At 35.9% G+C, this 27,268-nt stretch overlaps 1 protein-coding gene across 7 annotated transcripts in view; it reads right to left on the bottom strand.

Annotated features, from left to right (window-relative positions):
• Positions 1–510: 510 nt before the first annotated feature.
• Positions 511–27,268, bottom strand: part of CWC27 (CWC27 spliceosome associated cyclophilin) — a 119,264-nt gene continuing 92,506 nt past the window's right edge. The window contains exons 12-16 of one of the 7 annotated variants that reach the window (XR_012649009.1): positions 21,285–21,394; positions 19,849–19,917; positions 19,095–19,212; positions 18,445–18,548; positions 799–926 (exon numbers count right to left, since the gene is read on the bottom strand). Coding sequence is in view for 2 of the 7 variants with exons in the window: in XM_075020751.1 (XP_074876852.1) it covers positions 764–926; positions 18,445–18,548; positions 21,285–21,394 (377 nt within the window). In the remaining 5 variants the exon portion in view is untranslated. Of the gene's footprint in view, positions 927–18,444; positions 18,549–19,094; positions 19,918–20,087; positions 20,675–21,284; positions 21,395–27,268 lie in introns of those variants that run through there. The other 6 variants (XR_012649010.1, XR_012649012.1, XM_075020751.1 and 3 more) reach the window with 6 other exon arrangements.

Here is a 27,268-nt window from a genome sequence, read left to right as displayed (position 1 = left end):
ATTACCAGCTACTTTACAGTAAAAATTCTACAAGAGGGATGTTTTTGGTACTGCAACAGTTTAAGCAACCACTAAGGAACATATAGATTCTCTTTTTGTTCATGTGGTACAGATAGTGAAATAACATTCCTCAACCTGTGTATTATGCCAGCTTCCCAAGCTGGGATCTGTATTGGAATATGTATTTGAAAAGAAGGAGAAAATATCCGAATTCTCAAATTAAACTTAGTTTGTTTCAAGAAAGCTGGGAGCACTCTAAGTGCAAGCACATCATCTTAATTCTGCAACAGAGTGGTTCAGGCAGGCAGCCTTTACTGCTGTATTGTTTACATGCTTTTTAAAAAATAATAAGTAAAATTACACTTTCAGAAAATTTTAAAAGCCTGCATATGGGGTTTCTATCTTCTAATTTCACTCTTAGACAAATTCTCATTATGTTGAAAACTTTTTGATTACCATATGTTGATTAAACAATGACGGTGACTATCGTAATTAAAGTACAGACAAAAGTAAAGTCAGCTGTTTTATTAAACACATAATTCTAAAAACCTTTAGAGAGGTTGGATAATGAATGCACCGACAGCACTTGACTGCACAACTTAAGAAACAAAGGATAGCTCTGCTTCAAAACTGCATGACAGGTTCTTGAGGGATTCCTTTTCACACTTGTCCAGTGATATTTTTAGGAACTACAGCTTACAAAACAGCCAATGCTTTATTACAGTCACTTTTCAAGGCAGCTCTGGCTAGCTTTACATTCTTTTTATCTCCTTTCCTTTTTTTCTCTCATTATCTTCTTGCTTTCTTCTCTTCTCCTCTTTGTTACAGGATTCCGTGGATCGTAGATCTCAAAAGTGTCTTCATCCTGCATGCTTGCATCTTTCACCTTTCTGCTTCTGTCTTCAAACTGAAGTACATGTGACATCCTACAAAAATAAAACATATCTTAAACTCAGTGAAAGAACAGAAAGTTCTGATTTGTAATTATGACATACATGGCAAGATTTTAGCACTGTGACTTATTTTTTGGTGCATAGCAAAAAAAAAAATCCAAGTTGTGCTGTTTTTTTGTTGTTGTTTTTGTTTGGTTTTTTTCTTTCTTATTAGACCCTAATATTATAAGGTAACCACTTTTGTGAAATCCCATTTTGAAAAATACAGCTAGAGTTTGCTCTGCTGGATTTTATTTCATGTACTGAATTCTCTTGTCTTGTCTTTTTCTATTTAGCATAGCTTCCCAAATGTACTGAATAGTTTTCCCAGGAACAGGGAGTGTTTCTCAAGTTTTCTTATTAATCACTTTGGACTTTCATTCGCCGTTAGGGTTTTAAAAAAGGGTGGAAGAACTTCTATGGAAAACGCTTGTAGTAGGTACACAGACCAAAAGGGGAATGCTTCACATCCTGCTGCTCCACCTTAACTTGGTTCAGATCATGCTTTTTAACTCTTTGAACAACCAGACTAAACTACTGCTTTGTTCAATCCAATGTTTTCCCTACTGCTGATTAGAAACTTCCCCCCCTGCCCCATTAGGTATTTCCCCATTTCAGCACATTCCCAGTAATCTGAAAACATCACCATTACAAGCTCAAGAAGTGGGCCCATGTGAACCTCAAATGGTTCAACAAGGCCAAGCGCAAGGTCCTGCACCTGGGTCAGGGCAACCCCTGGTATCAATACAGGCTGGGGGATGAAGGGATTAAGAGAAGCCCTGCAGAGAAGGACTTGCGGGTACCGGTGGATGAAAAGCTGGACATGAGCCAGCAATGTGCACTCACAGCCCAGAAAGCCAACTGTATCCTGGGCTGCATCAAAAGAAGCGTGGCCAGCAGTCGAAGGATGTAATTCTGCCCCTCTACTCCACCCTGGTGAGACCCCACCTGCAGTACTGCATCCAGCTCTGGGGTCCTCAGTACAAGACAGACATGGACCTGTTGGAGTGGGTCCAGAGGAGGGCCACAAAAATGATCGGAGGGCTGGAACACCTCTCCTGTGAGGAAAGGCTGAGAGAGTTGGGGTTGTTCAGCACGGAGAAAGGAAGGCTCCAAGAAGACCTTATTGTGGCCTTTCAGTACTTAAAGGGGGGCTTATAAGAAAGACAGGGACAGACTTTTTACTAGGGCCTGTAGCGATAGGACAAGGGTTAATGATTTTAAGGTAAAAAAGGGTAAATTTAGAGTAGATATAAGGAAGAAATTTTTTACAATGAGAGTGGTGAAACACTGGAACAGGTTGCCCAGAGAGGTGGTAGATGCCCTGTCCCTGGCAACACTCAAGGTCAGGCTGGATGGGGCTCTGAGCAACCTGATCTAGTTGAAGATGTCCTGCTCATTGCAGGGGGTTTGGACTAGGTGACCTTTAAAGGTCTCTTCCAACCCAAACCATTCTGTGATATCCTGGAGTCAAAAGTAGTTAGCTGTAGTCAGTGGCAGGAAAGCCTGGAGCTTATCAAGTATGGCCTTATTAGCAGGTATCACTGAGGTGAGAATTAATATAGAAGCTGTCAGAAAACTATGAGTTTTAGCTTGGACAAACAAAATCTTAAACAAAAAGATAAATTGTTTACTTAAAGAGAGATGGGAAGAAAAGAGAAGAAAATCAACAATCAAATGCTTACAAGTTGACTGATTGTAAACGTACTCTACTGACAAGTTAGCAAGACTTTCGAGTGTACAGTCATAGTAAAGCTGCTACTTACAAATCAAAAGAATAAGTATAACGTTCATATGTTCAATAAACAAAAAAACCAAAATGGAATTGAAAGATTTTTCAGTGCAAACAAACATGCCTAGGCAAAAACCCCACTTACGTTTGGATTCTGTATTAATCAAATGCAAACCCATCTTTGACTTTGATGGGACAACTTAAAGTAGTAAGAACTATACTGAACAGAATCTAAGCATGTCAAGCTTTATAGCATTAGATGTCTTTGTCTATGGGCTTTGTGACGAAAATCCAGGAAAAACAAGTCAGTATCAAAATTAAAGTTTTGTGACCAATGAAATATTGCTTTATCAGTCTCTTGCAGCATGTAAGAGGTCCTGAATTAAACAGATTTTTAAAGAGCTCTAGTGCAAATCTCCATACATTAAGAAAAGGAAGGAGGGAGAACCAGCTCAGTTACTGTAGATTACGATATAATACTATTAAAGAAACTGGACAAAATTCAAAGCTATAGACTATATGGGATCTGTTTGAATGCTTTAGAAAAATCTTAAAAACAAAAATTGAGGCTTTTCATCACAATTGTTTTTTGACACATAGGTTTCATAAATCTCTTACTGTACAGCATTGTCAGCATGCCTGTTACCTTGTCCTATGGAAATACTTGAGTTGTCTCCAGTGTATAAAACTTCAGTAGTTTATAGCCCCGTACACACTACTAACACCAAAACTTAATTTTTTTAGTCATATCTACAATTCAGAATAACATGATGTACCACCAGAGTGACTCATGATTGCATATTTGTAGTTTAATTATAAAAACATTGTCTCACAGTGGAGGGACTGAAGTAATTTATTTTAGTTAACATGCTTTCTGCATTTGTCATATTCTTCTCACTTATTAAAGATGAGCATTTTAATATTTTTTAAAGAACACATAACAAAACACACTCTCCTAGTCTGAATTAAAATATAGGCCTAAAGAGATGGACTCATCCCTTGGTGAGTGGTTTTAGAGTGTGTTATGTGAGTGTATGTAGAAGTGTAGTCACATTTAGCTATTTCTTCAACTAGGGTCTTCAAAGAATGCCACAGGATACTTGCAGGATACAGCTAATAGGAATTAAAAATAAATAAATCTCTAATTCTTGGGTCAGGCCATACTGCATCCCAGGTATTTTGCAAATAAGATGCAGTAGATTCAAACTAAGCAATGTTTACTTCTCTCTAAGAGCTGAAAGAAGTCATAGTCTCTGACTCCTATTCATAACTTTCCACTGAGGTCTTCCCAGCTGTGATTAAAAACAAGCCAATATTAAGAAACTTTTTGATATTCCCAGAATCAATTTCAGATGCAGCATCTCAAAGGTAAAGCAAAATAAACAGAGTGCAGTGGAGGTTTTAAAAAATATTTTCCTGATGTAAACTTAAGGTTATTTTTTTGCAAGTCACACATCTTCACAGGTAGACCTGTTTTGCATCTATGTAAAACATAAATCACACTTAATACTATTTTCCAAAACTAATTCAATTTTTTTTCTTTTTTAAGGAACATGGCAAGTATTTAATAATTATTTCTGGATGAATTATTTGAATTTACAGTAATCTTACTCAAGCTTCTCCAACAAAAGTTTGCACTTGCATAATTTTCCAAGTGCAGAGTTAGGGCACAACCTGTATTCCACAAATACAGGTTGTGCGACACTGTCCCCTGTTTGGTTTTAGACCCTTCTGCATGCTCCTGGGTTCAGTGGAGAGCTGGCTCCCAGTCCTGCTCCTGCAGGCACTGTGATGAAAGCTCTAACTTCATCTCTGGTCTTCAGGAACCTACTAACTTGTGCTTATCACCACCTGTTGACAGTTCCTTTTAAACGAGTGAGACGTACATCTTTAAAACACACTTCTTCTTCAAAATTTAAAGGATGAAAGGTTGTCAGTTCTCCTATTCACAATTCAAAAGAAAAAAATAGTTTTGCAGCTTAGGTTTTTTTGCTCAAAACTAGTTTTAATAAAATAGCTTGCCAAAACTGATGATTCTGGGTTTAAAGCATCTAGGGGTGCAAATTGTTGACTTTCTTTAGAAGAAGTAACTACAAAGTTTTCTTAACTTCTTTTATTAAGACGGTGCTGCAAATCAGAACCAGCTATCTTAGCACAGACTCATTCCTGGAGAGGGTTGATTTTTACCCTGGCCAGATGACAGCATCCTACAGTTTAACCATTGTCCCATCCCATGTAATGGGGGAGGCAGCTTTTCTGCTGTACTGCACTTCTTTCCTTCAGTGTTACTAAAGGACATTTAGTACTTGGCTCTCTTCTGTTTCCAAAAATGAAATGTCTTGAAACATTAGACTGAAATACCTGAATTCTTTTAAGACAGTTTCAGAGACAGCGCAGGATTTCAAAGCTACATGGATACTCTCCTGGCCTAGTGATGTTCTCAGATAACAATTTTTGCAACAGTCAGCAAACAAGACTGCTTCTTCACAGTTACTAGCAGAGTAGCTCCTGTATGTCCTTAAGCTGTGGTAACTAACACATTACCTTGGTGATCAGCTTGATTACTTTCTAGGGGGTAACAAGTGGGAGAATGTTGGCTACAACTGAAGCTAAGAAAGAAACTCCAGTGCACCAGAAAGCATTCGAGAACTATTACAGTATGATTAAGCTGTGTGTCCAATAGTCTAGCAGAGGCAACACCGTATTTGCCAACTGTGCTTCAAAGAATGAACTCCAGCTACAAAGTGCTCTTCAGGCAAACTCAACCAGTTTATTCAGGAGACAGATGATGCTCACCTGCTGCCCATTCAACCTTCCTTGCACAAGTGACTCTACACAGCATGCCCTCTGGTGCCTCCACCATTTCAGTGGAAAGCCTGGGACATTATCTTGAGCTCATGTATGTCAGCATTTTAAACAGCTGAGCTTTGCAGTACATCATCAACAAGTGTGGACAAAAGTTATATTTTGCTGACTTTGTTGTGAGGGTAGTAGCTTTTGGCAGAAAGGCAGTAACTTCTCAAGCAGTTTTAGCCAGGATTCATTTGGAGGGGCCTGCATAAGTTATGGCAGCTGGTGATATATCCTTTGTTTCTGCAATCAATAGGCACGAAGAAAAAGTAACACACAGCTTTTCACTTTCCAGATGCAGAATTGTATGTTACTAAAAATGCACTACTTACAGACATTACACCTAAACCGGTGCTCAGAACATGAGCAAAAATTACATACAACTTCTAAATGCAGATAAAATTAATTAAGCAACTAATCATGTTGCTATAAAATTTACAGTATCAGGATTTTGCAAATTATTGCTACATTTTATGAAAGTTATTGGTTATCTCCATCAGGATGCTTAAAAGGAACAAAGCAGGAGTAAGTATCTGTGTCAAGAAATTCAGTGCTGCTTCTTACATTGTTGTCCTGGTTTCAGCTGGGATAGAATTAACTGTCTTCCTAGTAGCTGGTACAGTGCTATGTTTTGAGTTCAGTATGTGAAGAATGTTGATAACACTGATGTTTTCAGTAGTGTTTAGACTATAGTCAAGGATTTTTCAGCTTCTCATGCCCAGCCAGGGCACCTGACCCAAACTGGCCAACGGTGTATTCCATACCATGTGACGTCCCATCTAGTTTAGGAACTGGGAAGGGGGGGCAGGGAATCGCCGCTCGGGGACTGGCTGGGTGTCGGTCGGCGGGTGGTGAGCAATTGCCCTGCGCATCATTTGTACATTTCAATCCTTCTATTACTACTGCTGTCATTTTATTAGTGTTATCATTATCATTATTAGTTTCTTCTTTTCTGTTCTATTAAACCGTTCTTATCTCAACCCAGGAGTTTTACTTCTTTTCCTGATTTTCTCCCCCATCCCACTGGTGGGGGGGGGGGGAGTGAGTGAGCGGCTGCGTGGTGCTTAGTTGCTGGCTGGGGTTAAACCACAACAATTGTACAGGCTGGCTGTCTAAAAAAAGAGAGACCAATGTGGACCATAACTGCTAGTACTATAATTTGTTTCCAAGTTCAACGTCGCTTGCAAGTAAAATGCTACCTACTTTACTCAATTATCACCAATGTACCATATACTTCAAAGAAAAATGAGAGGACTCAAGCACTACTGCTTTCCTTAAATTATATTCTATTTGCTGCTAACATTTTCCTTCAAACATTGTAAATGTGTATGTTAAACTATAAACATTAATGTAGGAAACATTATAACACTTTCCTCCCATCGCCCTCATGATACCTAAGCAGTGGATAGAAATGTAGCTCATGTGAACAGATGAGAAAACAGATGAGTGAATCCACAGGTCAAAGCAAATGAGATCTCTCTCCGAAAGAAAAAAAATGTTGGCTGTTTTTGAAGAATGAACTCACTGGCACTCTTTTCACTTCCAGCAGAGTAGCGGGTGGCACAGGAAGAGGAGAGACAGTTGAGAGACCAAAAAGAAAAATAAATTGAGGAAGGTAAAGACTAAAAAAAGGACAGGAATGAGAAACGAAAACAGAGAAAGAGAGACTGACCAAAATGTAAATAAAGTGAAGAAAAATGTTAAATGACAATTGAAAACAAACAAAAATTTTGAATCAAGGCAAGAGAACAAGGCTACGAACAAGACAAAAAGAATGTCAAAACCATAAAACAATGGGAATTTTTAAAGAGGAAATACGTTAATAACATCTAATCTTGTTTCCACCTTGTTTCAGAATTGAGATGCTACAACAAAAACAAGGCTCTTGGCTCAGGCTGCTGTCACCATTCCTTGCATAAGAGTGTCCAAGAGCTTTACAAATAATTTTGTAAACACAATGCAGCAGGATAGAGGAAATATGTTTATGTCTCTAATGAAACCTGCAACCATCACTAAGTGCTCTGTGCAACGCAGCTCTTGCAGGCAAGTTCCCTGGTTTCTGTCTGCCCTATCTCACCATCTAGCTTTGTTTATCTTTTCCTGAGAGATAACTCATCATCCCTCTTTTCACATAAAGTAGTCCTGTAATTCAAGTTTCTCCCTCTTACAGATAATGAAAAGAAAAATATTTTTTCCCAAGTAATTAAGTAGATTCTGATTCTTATAGCAATGAAGGTTGATAGCATAAGTACTGCTACAGACACAGCCTCAAACCTGGATTCATCTCTTTAATTCTCACTGCTATCACAAAAAAGATGTGTGCAGGAAACAAGCTTCCTTAAGTATGTTTTGTCTCATTACCTCATAGTATTGGAGTCATGCTAAATTACCTACAAAAGCCCGTAATCTTCTGTAGCACTTGGTATTTGAACCTTCTACTGTACCTCATGCTGTTCCTGTTTGAGCCTAGTTTGCCAAACGGGGTTTGATTTCACTTTAACGAAGTTTATAATGCCTCCTAGTAATAATCTGTGGTCATAGGTTTCTGCTGTGATCGTTACTGCTCAGAGATTTCCCTTTTTATTGTTTCACTGCTTTGTTTCCACCATTCCACACTCCTTGGTTCCTCTTTCCCTATCTCCTTTCCTAATGATGAGACAGACCACTTGTCTCTCCAATTTTTTTGTGCCTTCAGAAAACCTTGTTTTTCCAATTTATTGACTTGCTCCTTAAAAAGAGAAATAAGATTTGCTATTCAGGTCTAGCCAAATTCAAAACATTAGTTATTCCATAGAAGTTTCTAATATAAAAAGATGCTTAGAAGAGTATTGAGAAAATTGCTATAAATACAGATGTTTGCCATATTGCAGTCGATTTCACAGGTTAAGTATTTAATTCTACACCAAAATAATACTGTTTCAATCCATATTAGTGAATATGGTACAGAGCACAGATTTTAGACTGAAATTTAAGATTTCACTATTGCTATAAATACCCCCACCCCCAAGCACTCTCCTGTGGTTAATTTCATTTCTGCAAGACCTGAAAGTGGCATTTTCTAGCTTTCAGATGAACGGAGTACTATTAGCCTACAATATTTCAGCATTTGGATGTTAACAATGGAGGTAACTTATTATTGCTGCTCTTGCAGTGAGCAAAAATCTCCTGAGTTTTAAGCAAGCAAAACTGATAAAAATATGCTTTTAAAAATACTATACAAAGTCAGGCTGTACACTTCTGTTAACTTTGATTTGCTCTTTGAAACTGCATTACAAGTACTGGAGAAATTGGTTTAAACTCTTCAGAATAACCAGCAAGTTGTGGGTCCTCTATAGGCCAAAGAATGAACTGTTTATATCTTCTCTCAGAACAGAACTTTTGCAGATATTTCTAACATAGTACTTTTTTGAGATATTTTATTCAAATGCTATATGCTCAGTTTTACCCCAAAATATTCACTACAAAAATATTAAGAAACTAATCTTTTCACTATGTATGGGATATCCAGGTTAAAAAAACCCAAAAGATACTTCAGTTTTTTGTGAAGCTAACAAAGTAAACTATTCTTGGTGAAAACTAATGTAATAGAGTATGATTCCATTGTTCAAGATAGTACTAAGCATATTCTTTTCTCTTAAAAGAAGATTTAGTTATAAGTAACCTTCCAAGAGAAACGGAAAATCAACTTAACTACAAAAAAGCTTATCCAATTCAAAAGATAATCAAAACACTGGGGGAAACTGCAATTAGTTCTCATAGCATTAGAATTAGAAATATGTAAAACCATGATGAGTTATGATTTTAAGCAATAAATATTTTTCTATAAAAAATTCAGTTATCCTATTTTTATGTTGCATCTGTTCAGTAACAATTCATTTATAGTATATTTACACTATATCCTTGTCCCCTTCACAAAAATGTTCAATAGTTTGATTAAAGAAGCTGGGTGCTTTAAATAGACAACTACTCCTAGTAGAGTAGATTGGTATGGAAGACTATAATGCAATTCCATATGTTGTTCCTGACAGAGTACCAGTGTAGAAAAACTTTACACAGCATTTGCTATAAGGACATGGGAACCACCATACTGGAGTAGACCAATGATCCATCCAGTCCCGCATCCTGTCTCTGGCAATACTTGCACAATATCTGATACCCTAAAAGTCAGCAAATTGCCTCCCCAAGTTAACACAAACAGTCAGGCAGTATTGTATCACCAGAGCATAGAGTTGGAGTGAGGGGAAGGAGAGGAAAGCATTTCTAGCACAAAAATACTCAGACTTTCGTAACATCCAACACTCCCTGGACACCTGCCTTTCTCTTTTGTCCCTCCTTCCCTCTCCCCATTCTGACTATGTCCAGATTCTTACTCTTTAAACATGTCATTGAATGAGATGAAGTTCGGGTGCTTGAAAAGGTGTGTAAATACACTAGAAGCTTAAGCTAGGCTATTAAAGATTTAGAAGATTATTTCTTCGTTCTTCACTAGGTTTGCTGGCAATAAATAAAATGTAAGATTTTCAGACAGTAAATGTAATACTAGATATCCCTTGAGTAAAGCATGGATCATCTCTGAATTTAAGTCAAACAGTAGTCGATTTGAGGCCCAGATGCCTAGTCCAAATAAACTTAGACATGGAGGAATTAACAAAAAATAAACAAACAAAAAACCCACCCCAAATGCTCCGAGTTTCTCAGGCATGCTGAACAGCTAGAAGCAATAAATATACAACTTCAGCAGAAGAACAATTTGTTAATACAAAATTACTGACTGAAGCAGTGGGCTAGCAGCTAGCATTTATATATCAAGGTCTGACCACATTCTAGCAGTAGAGGGGTGAAGGTGGAGAGAAAATTGGAGACAAGAAAAGATTTTTTTCTTTCTTTTTTCCTTTAAATGTTAGTGGCAATACTAAAACCCAAACACTTATTTTTTGCCAAACAGAAAAGAAACCCCTCTTTCCAATGTGTTTCTAATACAGACCTCTGGCATTCATTTATCCTTTGTAACAATCAAGTATTTTGTCAACTTTTTTCAAATGTAGTTGACTAAATCAATGGCCTTAGCAGGACAGACCTACTATAGAGCCAGTTTTTCCAGACTAGTGGAGGAACGTTGGCTCAGGTCTGGGTGGGAGGAGGGGAGCAAAATGGCTTTAATCCATCTTTGTGCCTCACTGGCATAAATTACAGCAGCACTTTTTCTTTCATTCCCCAAGCTAGCATCAGCATGTGAAAAAGACAGCTGCTTAGTTTTCAGGAGCTTACTGTGTTTGTCACAGTTAAGCTTCTGCAACTGAATCTGCAGAGACTGGTGCTAATCTTGAGGAAGCCATATTTCATAATCCTCAGTCTGAGGTATTACAGCAAAGAAAGAGACTGCACTTCAGAAAACATATATAAAGGTAGGTTTATGAAAGAAATATAACTAATATTTTAAGCTGTTTATCCAGACGAATTTCACTATGCAAAGTTCAATAGTAGATGCTGTATTAAATAGGAAATCCTGGAAATAAAATGTGGAAGACATTATCAAATTTATGTGGAATAGATACTAACAGTGTGCATCATGATGTAGTTCTTAACATAAATGAAATCTTGCAGTGTAAAAACAGTCTGGCTAACTTCAACATTTATCTGATTCTGAAATTGCTATTTCGATTAAAAAAATACCCAAACCCAAACTAATTTTAGCCTACTCTCTACAACACACATTGGACAGGTGGTACCTTGATACTTTTTTTTAGACCCAAATCTCTCTCATCCACAAAGCCTTTTACTGGGAGAATACAAAATAAATGAAATCCTGTGTGTTGCCACTCCTAACTGCACCACATTTCTCACTGAAACCAATGCAATATTCTGAGAGAACTTTTCCTTGTATTATCAACAAAAACATTTTTAAAAGAAGAAAAAGGACATAACTAATGATGCTGGAGAAAGAATACCTTCATTGAATATAGAGATTTATTTTTCGTTTGTTCTGGAATAAAATATAACTATCTCTACAAACTGGGTAAAAAATTATACAGTCAAATTACAATAAATTTCCTGGCAGAAGGGCTTAGCATTAGCACCCAGTGTCGTCACAATATTTAACTGGCCTCAGTGGTAGTTTTGCAAAATTCAGAACTGGGAACAGATTACAGAATTTGACATATATAAACCAGGCTGCACTTTAAATGGTCAGCACTGAACTTCAGTGAGGATTTTTTCCACAGAAGCAATAAACTAATAAAACCAGACCCACCCCCCCCCCCCTTTTTTTGCTATAATCAGATGATCAGGTCTATGCAAAGCATCACTGTGCAAATCACAATAATGTTTTGTGACCAAGAAAAAGATATCTTTAAAAGCCTTCTAAGAGCCACAAGATTTTAAACAGTCTATTTAAGTGAACAATGCCATTAAATTCCCACTTGAATTGTTTTTAATCCTCACTATCTTAAATGAGGCCTGTCAAAAATAACTAAGATGACAATAGTCATGCCAACATTAGTAATTACTCAACATGCACATGAAACAATCTATTAAACAAGATCCGAAATGCCTTTTTGTTTGAGGTGGAAGACCTTTACTCTCACATAATTTTCACAACAATGTTTTGACTGTAAGCTGAAAGGTATCTTCAGGCAGTGACTTACTCACTTTGATTTAAAAAAATGCCTATTTTCCCTATCCCTCAAATTAACCAACATTTAGAATAGCTCAAACTCAACAAAGGTAACTAACCATAAGAATTTTACACTGAAAAAGCACGTGAACAACTATCACCTCATTCCAAATTCTCATTTTACTCATTCTTTCTTGTTCCACAGTCTATCTGAAAGCTGAATGGATTTACGTTATTTCATATAAAGAGTAAGTTTTAGAGTCTAGACATCCTCCAAAAATACTTAAGTGACTGTTTCATTTACATTTGTTGCTTAGTTACAGCTATGACAGCGTTCCATGGGGAAGGAAAAGTTGATCTCTTTTAAAGATTAAGAGGCTTTGTAGTTCACATCTAACAACTTACTTTTCACCCAGGAAACACTGCAGTGGTTCATTTATGAAGCACTGGCATTACACACTAGTAATTAAATGAACTATGTAGCATGCTGGCTACATACTGACAGTCAAATTCTAAATGGCTGTAGAGTGCATTACTGAGCACAGATAGAGGCCAGTGATGAGATCTGAATCCAGAAGAAGAAATCCTAAACTTCTAGCTGGGTGCAGAATGAAGGAAAAATTACTGTGCTCCACTGTAGCACAAACTCTAAAATCAACTGGAGGTCTACTTGCAGCCCTGACTTGTGAATTGATGGGATTAATAATCGACCAAACCCCTCTCCTGAGGATGATACAAACTTTGGCTGCTTCCCTAGTGGCAACAATAGTGTAAATGCACTTCACATAATCATGTTCATCTGGTAAAGGACAGCTTTGACATGTTAATATTCCAGTTTCTTCACTGAATATTGAAGGTCCAGCAGGATGAATTGGGCATCTTCCATCAAATCCAAACTGAAGAAGTAACAATAATGTAAAACCATACTTATCAGGACTCAGATTGGTTTAATGTGCAAAGTATTTATTTTTTTAGTGGTATGGAGTGCTAATCCTTTTGAGTTTTGGGTTACTTGATCATGACAATTAAGCTTTAAATTTAAGAATGGTACTGGAGTTGGTTTACAAACCAAAGCAGTTTCAGGAAGGTTACCATTCAGTAGGAGAAGATCTGTGGCTTAGAAGGGGCTGGAAAACAAGCATGAAAGAAACCGACAAATAAAGTAATCCTTCCACTCAACGCTGACAAAGACTTAGCTGAGTGTTGTATCTAGTCTCAGTTTTCACACTTTGAAAGAGAGATGAACCACTCAGAACTCTCAGAATTACTTGATGGGAGGGCGCCTGACAGCACTAAGTATCACTCTTACCCTATTTGACAAGGAATATTTTGCACAGATTAGCTAAAGCAATCAATCTTTGAATATACTTGATTGCATCTGAATTTTTTTCTCCTGTAGCTGGATTCTCCCTATGGAAAATATTTTACATCATGTTCACAGGATCTGCAACATCAGTTTCATTATCTGTAGTTGCCATAATACTTTCTGGACTGAAAATTTGGTTTTACCATAGCTGTAACTATTTGATATTATAATCAGAGCGCTGAAGTGGCATTACAACCTGACTTGGTGTCACATGCATGCAACTATATGTATACAGCAGTCCAAGTCCTAAAGAAGATGAGGAGCAGCAGTGTTCTGTGTAAAGTGTAGCCTGTGCAGTGTTTTCACTTTCAAATTCAGGCCTATCCAGTAATGCAGATGGGAGGTACCAAGTAGATGAATTATTCCAGCTGGGTCTTCTGCTGTGACATATTTGGTTTTCATACTATTAGTCTCTAAGCAAATGACACCTCACTGCCACTGTGATGGATCTCATCTACATTTTGGGGGGAATGTCTTCTTGGGTAAGACTTTAAGCCCAGAATGAGCAACTGAGTTCTGCCAGATCTTCTCTACCTACCTCTGCTGCACTCTGTACAACCTTTGTGAAAGAGAAGAATGAATTCATGTATTTGACTCTTTCTTATTTGGACTGTAAGCAAATAAAGAACAACTAATGATCAAATAGTACTGAAGACATCTGACAAATTATTAAAAGAAAAGCAGAAGCAATAGTTCTCAATATGGAACCATAGGGACAATAATGCTTGCGCCTGGAAGAACTAGGATCAAGCATGTCTTCCTGAGGTACCCAGATGCTGTAAAAATGTGTCCATCTACTTGTTTGCAGCCATTTTTATTGTTATGAGTACCCTTTCTGGTAGTACATACCATGTTTATTTTGATACTTTTGAATTCTGTAAGGGAGATTGGATTTTGATTGCTGCAGACAGATATATATATAATAGTTTTCACATAGCAGTAGAGTTTGCAAAAGAATGTCTCAGCAAAGATTCTGGTATTTCATGTTAAAACTTAGTAATATGCATTTCTCTTCAGCTCTCTTCACAACACTTCCTCAGATGCCTTCTTAGACAGTAAAATCTGGTAATAATTATCAAACACCATACACACTGTTTACAATAGAGTCATATTTCTTCTTTTTTTCTTGCATAAAAAGTAGAATGCTGCTGAAAAGTGCCCAAATGTCTGCTGTGCTCCATGCCAATACAGCAGCTCAGCCAAATATGCAGAGAGAAGTTTGCCAAATAAAAGAAAACATAACAAATTGGTAATGGTTTCTATCTTGACAGAAAATGAAAATTATACCTCAATGTGTGGCCACTCATGTGGACACATAAAAATGTCTTAGAGGCAATCATTTTTACCTCAGATAACAGACCCTGACAGTAGAGCAAAGCATACTGGCAGGCTTTCACTTCCCATAAAAACAACAACCATGACCTAAAAAATGTCCTGGAGGAATCACATAATTTGTGCATATCAAGCATGCACATGCCATACATTAATTATATTTAATAAAAATCAAATAAAGTAGAATTATTGTCTTTTGAGGAGTAGATTGGAATTAAGAAAGAATTTTAAAATGTAAAGTCACTATAGTTATCTCAAACAGTCCAGTACAACAAAGACACTGAAAACATAAACTTTTATCCCAAAATACGAAATTTAACTTTCCAAGTGATTCTAACAATCTTTAATAGCTTTTAGAAGACTTCATTGCTTTGTTAATGTTGTACATGTTTATAGCCAACTTGTGTAACAGGCACATTTCACAATTTATTTAGCTTCAAAGTAAATTCTTTGAAAATAGGCTGTCTCATCTGTCTGTAAAGTTAACATGCACATTTACTGCACTGCAAAATTAATAATATGATGTTAATGATTAGTCTATTATATAGTTTCGTATTATTCTAAGTCTTCATTTTAGTGCAATTCTGAATGCAATATTATTTTCTGAACAAAAATACAACTTCATAATCTGAAATTGCAACACTCCTTGCAGTATGAATTACTTGGAGAGAAAAGAATTATCAACAATTAGATGTCAGTAGTTACTCAGAAAGGAATAGGAAAGATAGTGATCAGATTCTATAAAAGTCTTTAAAAGACTGATTATATTACTGTGACAAGAAAATATCAGACATGAAGACCAGTCCTTCAGGTTCATGGAAAGGCTGCATAAGGGAGGTTTAGACTGGACATTAGGAAGCACTTCTTCACTGAGAGGGTGGTAAAACACTGAACAGGCTTCCTAGAGAGGTGGTCGATGCCCCAGGCCTGTCAGTGTTTAAGAGGCATTTGGACAACACCCTTAATAACCCGCCTTAACTTGAATTGGTCAGGCAGTTGGACTAGATGATGGTTATAGGTCCCTTCCAACTGAAATAGTCTATTCTAAAATTCTTGGAGAACTTAGAAGCACATTGGTAGCTCAGAAGGATCTCAAAATATCAGTAAAATACAAGGAACTCAAAATTTATGCTGTATGTTATCCCTCAATCCTCAAAGAGCCTGAGATAGGAAAAGATAATGAAGGAAGACTAAATGGTTTGAAGAAGCAACCAAATAGATGGTGGCAAAAGAAAACTTAAAATAATAGCAAGTAAGTAATGAGACTTATCCTGAAAGGGGCAAGATTTAGGAAATTATTCTCTTTATTGCTTCAAAAACAATAATCCAAAGTCAAGATGCTTGCGTTTTGATTTATCTGTTAAAATGGCCAAAGAATATAAGCAAAGAAAGCAAGGCTGTATTTCCAGATAATGGAATTAACATTAGAAGTAGAAAGAAAACTTACACTTCAAAAACCTAACCTGCATTTATATTTTAAAATACCATGTTCTGGTCTTCTTAGGTACAATCAATCAATCAATAAATAATGAGAGACAGAGAGAAACAGAGATAGAAAGGGTTTGATTAGATTCTAAAGCTATGAGAAATGCTCAGTTCTTCCTTGAAAATAATACAATTATTTTAAGTAAAGAATATAATCAATCAAATAAAAAGCCAAATGTTTGAATTGCTATTATTTTGAAAGAATCACAGGATTTTTAATAGCCTACTTAGTAACACTTAAGCTCATTTTCAGCAATGAAAATGCCAAGATATCTGTTAAGATGAAAGCAGACTACACTAATGCCCACAAAGGAACACTGAAAAAATAAATGCATTCATTACACATTACTTATGTAAAAATGTTGTTTTATAAACTGCGAGAGTTCTACACTAAGTGCTATACTACTAGTGTTACTCTTTCTGGCAGTACATGTGTCTGAAATGTTCTGCAAATCCTAGAATTTCCCTTGTGAGGTCTCAGTTTGATTCAGTGAAAAGCAAGAAGGTGTGATGGTAAAGTTGCACAAGCTGTGTAGCTTTATCTTACTAAATTAAAATACATGCATTCATTATGTATGTGATACAAACAAGAAAGGAAAAGTTACTAAGAGTGATCTAAAATTTTAGTCTCATTAACACAACTGGTCTCAGAATTTGCAATTCAGCTTACCTTTCATGACCTATGATTTTTTTTTTTTTTTTTTTTTTTATGGAATGTATCTTCAAATAGTCTTAAGATCTTCTGATTAAATATATAAAGCCCCCCATTTTTATAAAATCGCTTACTGTAACTTGATGTGTAACTTACAGATAGTTGAAGAATTTCATTTATCAACATGTGGAAAAAAAAAAAGTGAGTTAAGATGTAAAAACCATTTTTTCTTCCATATATAATCTTCCCTCAAGTCTTTTTTATGGTGTCTTTTCTTACTTCAGTGTGCACATCTTTTTCATTTGTAGAATGACAGTAAAAATAACTAAGTGATTTAGACAGTCTGCATTTCCTACCAATGCTAACTGTCTTCTCATCTGAGAAAAACTACTTCATTAACATAGTTATCTTACAGTTTTGTATGAGTCCTCTCAAAACAGATGCAAGATGCTTTAATGACTTTTAGTTACATCATTTATTTTCTATTTAAAAAGGGTGTCTAATGTACATGTTTGTACATTTTAGTTTTTCTCCTTATTGTAATTAAATTCTTTTCAGGTCTAGTTACTGGTGCTAGTAAGAATTTTGAAGAAATAGTAAGAAATTGGAGATTTTGGGGCAGATAGGTATCCTATTGGTTTCCCCCTCCCAAGAAGGGAGTCTTTAGGAAGATCATAAGGGTATACCTGACATACTTCCATTTAATAATTTTAAGTTATCTGAGATACAGAAATATTAGTTGTCTTAAAACACTTGCCAAGAACTTTGTTAAAACTCCTATTTTAGTGGCAGTTTTGCTGTAGCTTATGCATACAACTAAGGAAAAAGTTGTAGTCAGAGACAGTCTATTTTATTAGACCAGGACTATTGCTCGCCTTATAAAAAAAGATGTCTGTCCTTACAAAACATTTTTGATATGGTTTTTTTTGCTTTTTTTTCTAGAAATTTTATGCAGGTATTTTTATTATCATTTACCAGCCTGCAGTCTAAGACTTCAGGATCACACTTCAAACCATATTGATTTTTACTGCCTTTCCCTACTAAGGTGGGTTCTTAGGATGGAAGATGAACATGAGACAACACAGCACAAGTTGCTTCCTTGACCAGGAGGTGTTGAGGTCATAACTTCCGCAGTGCTTTACCAACTCTATTGCTATCCCACTTCTTTGGGGTCACCCTACACTTCAGATGAGTCTATCAGCCTACCTTCATCTCATCTATCAGTCTTTAAAATACTTACCACCCCCAAACTCAGAGTTTTAGTAGGACTTATAACTATACAGAGCAAAATGTCTTCTGCTCTCCCTCCTTATTTTCCAGAGAGCTAAACCAGTGCATTTTAGCTGACTCCTGCCTGCTGCAGCAGCTGTCTTTACATTTGGTGCTTCTGCTACTCCTTAAATATAGGCTTAGCAGTGAGGCTATATTAGTGCAGTAGGATTTCCAGCAGTAAACAGAGAAATCCAAATCCAAAAAACTCACCATCCTTCGTCATTATCTACTTCAGGTTCAGAAACTTCATTTTCAGGAGTTTCTTCAATTGCCTGGGTTAACTTTGATTTAAATCGATCCAACAGTGCCAGTGTCTGAAATTAAATACATGGTTTTAGAGAAGTGAAACACTGTAGAGAGGCAAGCGAGAGAACTAGAGGCCGGGGCAGGGGGCACGAGGAAGCGAGAATGCATTGAAGAGTGCCCATAGAGAGAACAAGTGAGAGCAAGCCAGCAATGTTGAGGCAGCAAGAGCAAGCAGGGACAGCACCCTGCAGGCGTGACAAGTGTGAGAGCGCACTTGTCTGCCTGTCTAGTGAAAACAAAATGCATATTTAAGGAACAAAAACTTGTGGCGACTTCTAGAATAAAATAGCTGATTAAACAACACTGACTGCTGACAATGAATTTTACTGTTTGAACCTGTTATTTTCTTCTTGTAAAGCAAACCATTGTATAAATTACAGATCATTCAAGCTTTGAAAACCCAGTTTGATTGATATTTATATACTTTACATTGCTGATCTTTTAAATTATGTACTGACATTGAAATAATTCAAAGCTTTTGACTCAAATACAGTGAACCACCTTAACTAATTCTACAGATAGAGGTTCTTACGCAGCATACATTAAGCTCATACTTATTTATATTTGGTATTTTTTTCTCCAGCTGACATTGCCCGGTCTTTCAGCTACAATGAAGTCACAAAATCTCAGGTGACACCTGAAGATCTTACCACAGGTCTTGTTTCTGATCACCTGGAATGAGATTTTGATTATACAAGAATTATATGCCTGAGCCTTGTGATGGGCTCTTCAAAAAAAGGGCAGACCATAAGAATAATTTGCACAGCCCACAGCTTATTTTTTGCTGACATTTGAGACATTCTTGGAAAGGAAAGCATCAGGGAATAAGCGCTTGACTGAATTTACGTGGCAGGCTACATTTGATCTGTAGGTGATAGGTTGGCCACCTATGTTGTAAAACACCTCTGTATGGCTGTTTAGTTTTGTTTGGTTAAGTTTTCCAAATTTAAAAGAATAAAAACTAAACAAGAATAGAAAACAGAAATAGGAAATACCAGAAGTGTTCACTGGAATCAGATTTCCTTCTGGGAGCAATCCTAACTTTAGGAGTTTCCTGGCTTTCGAATTCTTTCAAAAACATATTTTAGTACTGCCAAAGGCAGGTTTTGGAGGTTTTTTTTGCATTTATTTTCCTTATTTTCTGTTTAATCTTCTGTTTAAGATGGGAGGGAGGAAAATTTCAAAGATATTTGGGCCTGCAAATCATTCAACTTCTATAGCTTTCCATACTATTGCAAACAAACGCCATACTAACAACATCTGAGACAGCAAATCTCTGCCTAGGCCATCAGAAGAAAACAAACTAACCCTTTTTACATGAAATTGTGACCAAACAAACCCTTGTGTCTTGCCTGATTTTGTCTGCTGCCAGCATTCCTGTGAATAGAATAGAACTGGTGATAGAAATAATTTCCAAATATTTTAGTAGGCATTTTTGCAGTCAGTGATTAGATGCCGTACTGTGGATTGAATAACTTTATAAATTGACCCCTGTAGAATTATAAGGTTAGGACTTCCAACATCTAGTATTGTAAGGAGACACATACCTTTCCCCCTCTTCTTTAACTCTTGTACAGAGGATGGAAAATGGTATGCTGTAGGACCAGGTAGGAGGGATGCAAGGCTAGAGGAGGCTCTCCGCAAGTGAAATGGATTACAAAGAATTTGATTAATTACTTTTGAATAGTTCCAAGCAGGGTTACATAAATAAAAATTGAGATCTACTAAAATATACATCCCTGTCATCTCACCTTGTATTCCTATGATGCCCAGGACAGGGCTGATATAAATTCATTAGAAGTGGTTTTAAGTCCCTCGACCCACACCACCAACAGAGCTTTAGTATTCTTTGGTTTGAAGTTAATGGGCTTTTGAATGTAAAAAGTTTCCAAACTTCTTAGTTTACAGCTAAATCAGCTTGCTGTATGTATAAAGGTTTGCCAACCACTGCTTTGAAATTACTAAGCCTCAAGTTTCCAATCTCTTCTAGCTTCAACAGTTGAATACGAACATCTTTGTAGGTGAATTGACATGCACTTGTAAACCAATGCATTTGATGTACTGCACCGCTTTTAAGTTAATGGTATTTTCCATCTAACAGGCAGTTTCATATACTTCACAGTTTCAAACTTTCCTATTTTAGAAAAAAACAAATATTTATGTCAAATTCTACTTTGCTCATATTTGCATACTGAAGTCCACATATGTCCTAACTAATTTTGAAAAGTACTTTTCATTATATTTAAAAAGGATTTTCTTTTTACAGTACAGTTAAAAACTGTTTCTGTTCATTTACAACATCAAAAGGTATGGATGAATTTAATCTCTTTAAAACATAATTTAAAATGTTAAAAAACCCAGCTTGGACAGATACCAAGTATGCAAACTTCTGTCCCAATGTTATCTTACGGCAAGCTGCAGAGCCAAGGAAAGCACTGTAGAGAAATGCAAACTCTTGTAAATGTAATCAAGGATACCTCTTTGTGGGTAACATTTCATTATGGAAGATTTTAGTGACTAAACTGATAGCACTTTCAAATACACATTGAACTTCACTTACCTGTCTACCTGGGTAATCAAAACAGGGGATCAAAAAGTACGTATTTATTTTTACAAATAATAAGATTCTTTTAATGGAAAATGAAACATAACGGACTTTAAAACTTTTTTTTTACACAAATGAAGACAGAAACACTTTCAGAACTTTTTCTGGAATTTTCTTCCCCAGGTTGTCAAACTATTACCTGATCTTCGCGAGAAACCCCCTTCTTTGGCTGCTGCTTCCGCTTGTCTTCATATTTTCTCTTCTCCTGCAGGTATTCTTCAACAACACTGTTTGGAGCAGGTTCCTCCTCTGAGTAAGGAAACATATTTGGTTAAAGAAATTAAACTTGGTTTTATGATTTAGTATGATTTTGGAGATAACTTGTGACTTCTGAAATACCAAGCAAAACACTTCCATAAAATGTTTCAGCTATATTGCTTTCTCAGCAAGTAGAATGATTTGCTACTTGCTGAAATGAAAAACACAACACTGTACTGGGCAGACGACGAGTCCAAAATCTTTTGTTTCAATCTTATCTTACTACCGAGGGGAAGGGAAAGGGGATAGCAGGGTAACAGAAATTAAAACATTGATGTTAAGATGAGAAATGAAAACTATTGAAATTCCTTTAACAAGTTTACCTTCATTTCTGAAGGTCTTTCTTGGAGGAGCTCAACTGTTATGTGTATTAATATTCTGTGACTATTTGTTACAGGTAGACAAATATAGACAAATATTGCCTATAGACAAATTCACAGTTTTCCTGTTTTGTAGGCTGAAGTAGCCACAAATCAAATCCTTGATCTTGCAATAGGGGAAAAACCCCATAACATTTTTACTTTAAACAGAGTCCATCTTGTTAATCAGGAAGAAAACTCTGTAGTAACAAAGTAATATCTGGACTAGTCAACAGCTACTCTCCTTTGTCTTTCTTTAACAGCTTCTTCTCTGCAGAATATCCACTGCCATGACAAATGAATAATTTAACAGGACAAAAACTCAATTTGAAAATTGATCAACACCATCCTTTCAAATTTTCTTCCTCTTGAATAACATTAAGACATTTCACATACTGATTTAATATACTTGAAATTTATTTACACATGTTTACAGGATTGTTATTCCTGATAAGGAACAGAAGAATAAAACCTCCAGATGTCCATTGCAAATGATGAACAGAAAATATTTATGGAGGAAGTTGTTTCAACAAATTTCAGGATATACAGACTGATGAACTGTAAATCTAACTCAAACCCCAGTTTTTTTTAGATAACAGCTTACAGCTATATTGAGAAAATTTCTGATTCCAAACTAAATTTCTCTCTCGCCTAAAGTTTTCTATAAAGTTCATAAACATAGCATTTCATAGTAAGAGAAAATACATTTCTAATGGTATATCTACATATAAAATATTTGTTTACATGTTTCTATAAATAAAATCTCTTATTTCTTTTTATCATAATTTATATGTTGCATGTATGTATTTAAAGAATATCAGGAAAAACAATCAAACATACATAATACTGTTTAGAACTGTTTTTTTCCTGTTTTCCAGTTGACATGTTGGATATAATGAAGAACAGAGGATTACAGGTACTAGCAAGATAAAGAAAGAGAAAAGCCATCTTCTAGAATGACCAAAAAAGATAAATGCATATATACAGACATTTAGAGATGATAAAACAGCTTAATGAATGAAATCAAATCTGCCATAAGATCTCATGCACCATAATATCAGATGAACTTAAGAGAATAATAAAGTACAGTATAAAACTACAAATCATAATAGCTCAGCTCTGACTTTCCCCCTATTATCTCAGTCTCTTCTACTAATAAAAACCCCCATTCTTAATTCAAGACTAACCCCTTGTGAAGACCAAACACTAGTTATTGAATAAATGCATGTAACCAGTCAAACTTGTTGACTGTGGAAACAACATACTGCCTTGTTTTACTAACATTTACCCTCTAGATAAATAACTTGAACTACAAACCCACCAGCTTTCTTACAGAAAACAACCTTTCAGGTGACATTTACCTACAGGGGCGCTTTGAAATGAAGCCCATTTACCCAATGATAAGTATAATTCTACACTATGACAAGCAAAAGAACTGAGAAGAGTGTTTGTGAAAACTTATGAAAATGCCAGTCTCAAGCTGGCCATAAACATTTAGACCTGTGATCCAACCTTTGATATACACATGCTGAATTTAAAGATGTGATCCTTAGTCATACATGTCTTTTGACTAAGATTTGAGTTTAATCTAGTACAGCTCGAATATAATTCTCATACAAATAGGTTAAATTCCCCTGCAGTTGTGTGTTTGTGTATTTTTAGCACACTTATATAGTTGTCACTTTTAACACAAATAATTTAAGTTTCGGTTTAAGACTTCTCTTGAGATTACTCTTTTCTTGGGTCTTTGCCTGTCAGATTTTTTCTAATCCTCAACTTCATTCTCTCTGCCTCCTAGGAAATCCTTTTCATAAGCCAGACAAAAGATAATCAGATCCACCTGAACTAACTTCAGAGTGAGTCAACCAAAACAGTTATGGACTTGTATGCATCGTATTTCTGCACCTTTCATTAAAATGACTTAAAGACATGCTTGTATTTCTCCATGAGGTCTTACAACCTATTACTCCACATTAAAAGCAAGTAATACAACAGGAAGGATTTTCAAGAGCCCCTAAGTCAATGGGTTTCTAACACATTTTAAAACTTCTGAAAACTCCCAAAGATCATTTAAAAACCACAAACAGTGTCTATTTCTTAATATAAATAAAATACTCAGTTTTGATTAGTAGCATTTCTTTGATAAAATTATTTCATGTCTGCATGAATAAACTGAGGTAATTAGCAAGCAAAAGAAAACATCTGGAAGAGAGATTTGTCACTGGGAAGAAGCCTTTTAAAATGTAAAAAACCTTTTAAAATGTAAAAACAGATTGCTGGCTACTACTTCATATCTCCCAGTCAGCTTCCCAGAGCTCCTCCAAATCTTTTGCAATAGAGTTGCAAAAAAGAGGAACCACAGCACCGTATGATGGACTTGACCTTCACATCAAGCTTGGCAAACTTAGGTCCAGCTTACTGATCCAGCAAAAGTATAAGGATCATTACACTGGTATTAAAATATTTAAGCTCCAAACTCCTTAATCTAAGACAATATACTCAGACAAAAATGAACGAAACATGACATGGATGCACAGCAGTGAAACAACAATTAAATACCTTATTTAAATATTGCAGGATGCAGAAGATACTAGTTTAAGTTACAGGGATCTTGCACACTTGTGCCCTAGAGGCATCTCATCACAAACTGTAAATAGCATCAGGCAAAGAAAGATTTTTTTTTTCCTTAGTTTGAACAAGTTGCTGTGTACATTCTGTCAGTAAGAAAGGTGAGGCGGAAAAAAAAAAAGAAAAAGACAACCTTCCTTACTGAAAATACACTTCATCCTACTTTTAACAGCATTTTTAAGTATGTTGCTACTTACCTCAGCTAGCTTGAGTTACTGCCAAGAGATCCTTCATCCTAGCATGACAAAAACTTTAGCATTTAAGTAATTTATTTTCTTTCAGATAGATTCTTCTATCCTGAAATATTCCTTTAAGGAGTAACAGATGCCAACCTGATGGTGTAATATAACCTAAAACTTTGGGTTTGGGACATGGTTTCCAAAGATAGCTTGAAACTAAAGAGGAGAGTCAGAAGTCTTTAAACCAGAAAGGAAGAGATTGATTTAAAAAAAATACAGAAGGGTTTATTTTGCTCACACTTAAATTAGGAACAGTTCAAATGATGTCAGTTTTTAACGACAAAATCGCAGAAGTATAACAAAGACATGAGAACTTGATCCAAGAGTGTTGAACCGAACTGAAATCTGGATGGGTTTGGATCAATCCCTAAATAGGACGTGGAGCAGAAGAGAAAGCTTGATAGTTTTAAGCTCAATTCCTATAGCACCTGGTAAATTTAATAGCATAATAAACACTCAACAAAAGTTGCATCAGACATGCTCTATTTCGGAAACTGCAACTGAATTTTATCTTCTACTTTATGAAAAGAAAGAAGTAGGAGTTCTAGGCCTGCTGACTGTGGTACATCAGAAAAGTACAACCACTGCTTATGCTCACATCATACTGGCCTTAAAGACTAGGCTTCATTTCTATCATTGCAGGTGGGCTAACTTTGGCTTAGCATGTACACCAGTTGTGGCACAGGTAAGGTACAATTTGAGACAAATGTATTTCTGACAGTATGCATAGAATTTTCCACAGTATGAACTTTGCTAATCTATCATTGTTATTTGTATCAGTCTTGACAAACCTGGTAAGAATGACTGTCCTTGTGATAAAGGAGGTAGAATCTGTATAAAATGTAGAGATTTTGTTTCTGCTTTAAGAAAGAGATAATGAAGCAGCACATAAAACATCTGTCAGAAAAAGAAGCAGTTTGGCTTGCTGAAAGTATTACCAGAAATACACTAATCTTCAGAAGGGTAGAAACAATACGTATTGTGACATAGAAAAATACATGCTCTTTCTGAAGGTTTAATGTCACCATAAAAAAGAAAGAGCTTACAGTGCTGACAAGGATCTATGAAAGAATTTTAGTTTGTGTTTTTTCTTTGATGAGGCACAGCTAGCATGAAGATTTTTACAGAAATAGACTTAAGTATCTTACATTACAAAACATTCCTGATATGCTGAACTTCACAAAAGTAATCCCATTAACACTTGTAACACACTTTGTATATATAATCATGAGTTCATGCAGAACCACAGTAAGATAACAAGGAGAGTATACAAAGAAATCTGTATGAAAAGGCACCCCAGTTTATTTAGCAGGGTTTGTATATGTTTTAAGTGTGGTGGAGCCATTAACTTCTGTCAGTATCTCAAATACATTCTTTAGCAACTCAGATGACACATCTCATTTGATAGAATGGGCAGAAATTTCAAGAAATGCATGATATAGCTAGACTAAATACCAAAGGGAAAAACAAAAAACTGAAAAACCCTGGACAACTCCTTGTCTGAAATGAAAGAAGTAATGACTCACTGTTTATCTGCGTTAAAATAAGAGGCCTAAAACACATTACTGTATTTGTGTGGTACATTCCACTTTCAGCTATTCATCAATATTCAGTTTATATTGCATTCTTCTGGAATTATGGAGATATGCAGTACTGGGTTCAAAAATCTTAATGAGATTCAAATCTTGACAAGAAAAACTATTTTTGTTCCAAACCAAACAAAACCCTTATGAATTACAAAAGAAATTCTGATATGCCTTAATATTTCATGAATTAAAATAGAATTCCTATCAGAAGTGACAGATGGAGAACATAAAGCCACCTCCTACAATAAGGAGTAACAGGTAACACACTTCTTCCAGAATCCAGGAAAAAAATTTTCTTCCAGCATTAAATACTATGTCTATGAAAATCAAAACATTAACTTACTGTAAAGTAGTATAAAAATGAATATACCAGAAAATACAATATGAAATAATGTTATGCCTGAAAGAATTTATAACACTCTCCAGTATATTTTTGTTTAGGACTACTTCTAGTTGTGGTTTTCTTTGCACCTCTAACTACTATTCAGTTACTGTTACTATAGCTCTGGCCTGCCTAAGTTCCTGAAGAGCTACTGTTTGCTTACAAGTTAGGTAAGAGTCAGGAAATATTTAGTAACTGTGAATAACTAAATAGATTTGCTTATAGAATGAGCTTCCAGGGTTGGACTGATTACTGTGCTACAGTGAAAAAAACCAACAGTTCTAGAGCAAACTTACTAGTTCATTTAGCCAACATAAATAATAAAATCTTAGAAGTAATTCCTAGGGCTTCAAAACATTTCTTTGAAAGAGCAGAGCCCACTGATTTGTAAAACAGCGTAAACTTTAATATGTGTAGTGGAAGTTTTTAGTGAATCTTTTCTGAACTTTGGTAGCTTTTAGGCACATAGTCCCAGTCTAAAATGTGGTTAATTTTCTAATGTCAGTTGATTTTGAGCACATGCTTAACATTACTACTAAAATAAAAACTGGCTTACAGTGAGGATTTTGTCCTCTTTTCTTTTGCAGACAGAGAGACAAGAGGAAAAAGCATTCACTTTAGCAGGGAAGAGACTGAATAGGGATGCTGGGTATTATTTTATGAAATTAAAT

Source organism: Buteo buteo, chromosome Z, assembly GCF_964188355.1.
Source record: "Buteo buteo chromosome Z, bButBut1.hap1.1, whole genome shotgun sequence".
Lineage (NCBI taxonomy): Eukaryota > Metazoa > Chordata > Aves > Accipitriformes > Accipitridae > Buteo > Buteo buteo.
Note: the sequence above shows the minus strand (reverse complement) of the source record. Positions and strands in the feature narration are given on the sequence as shown.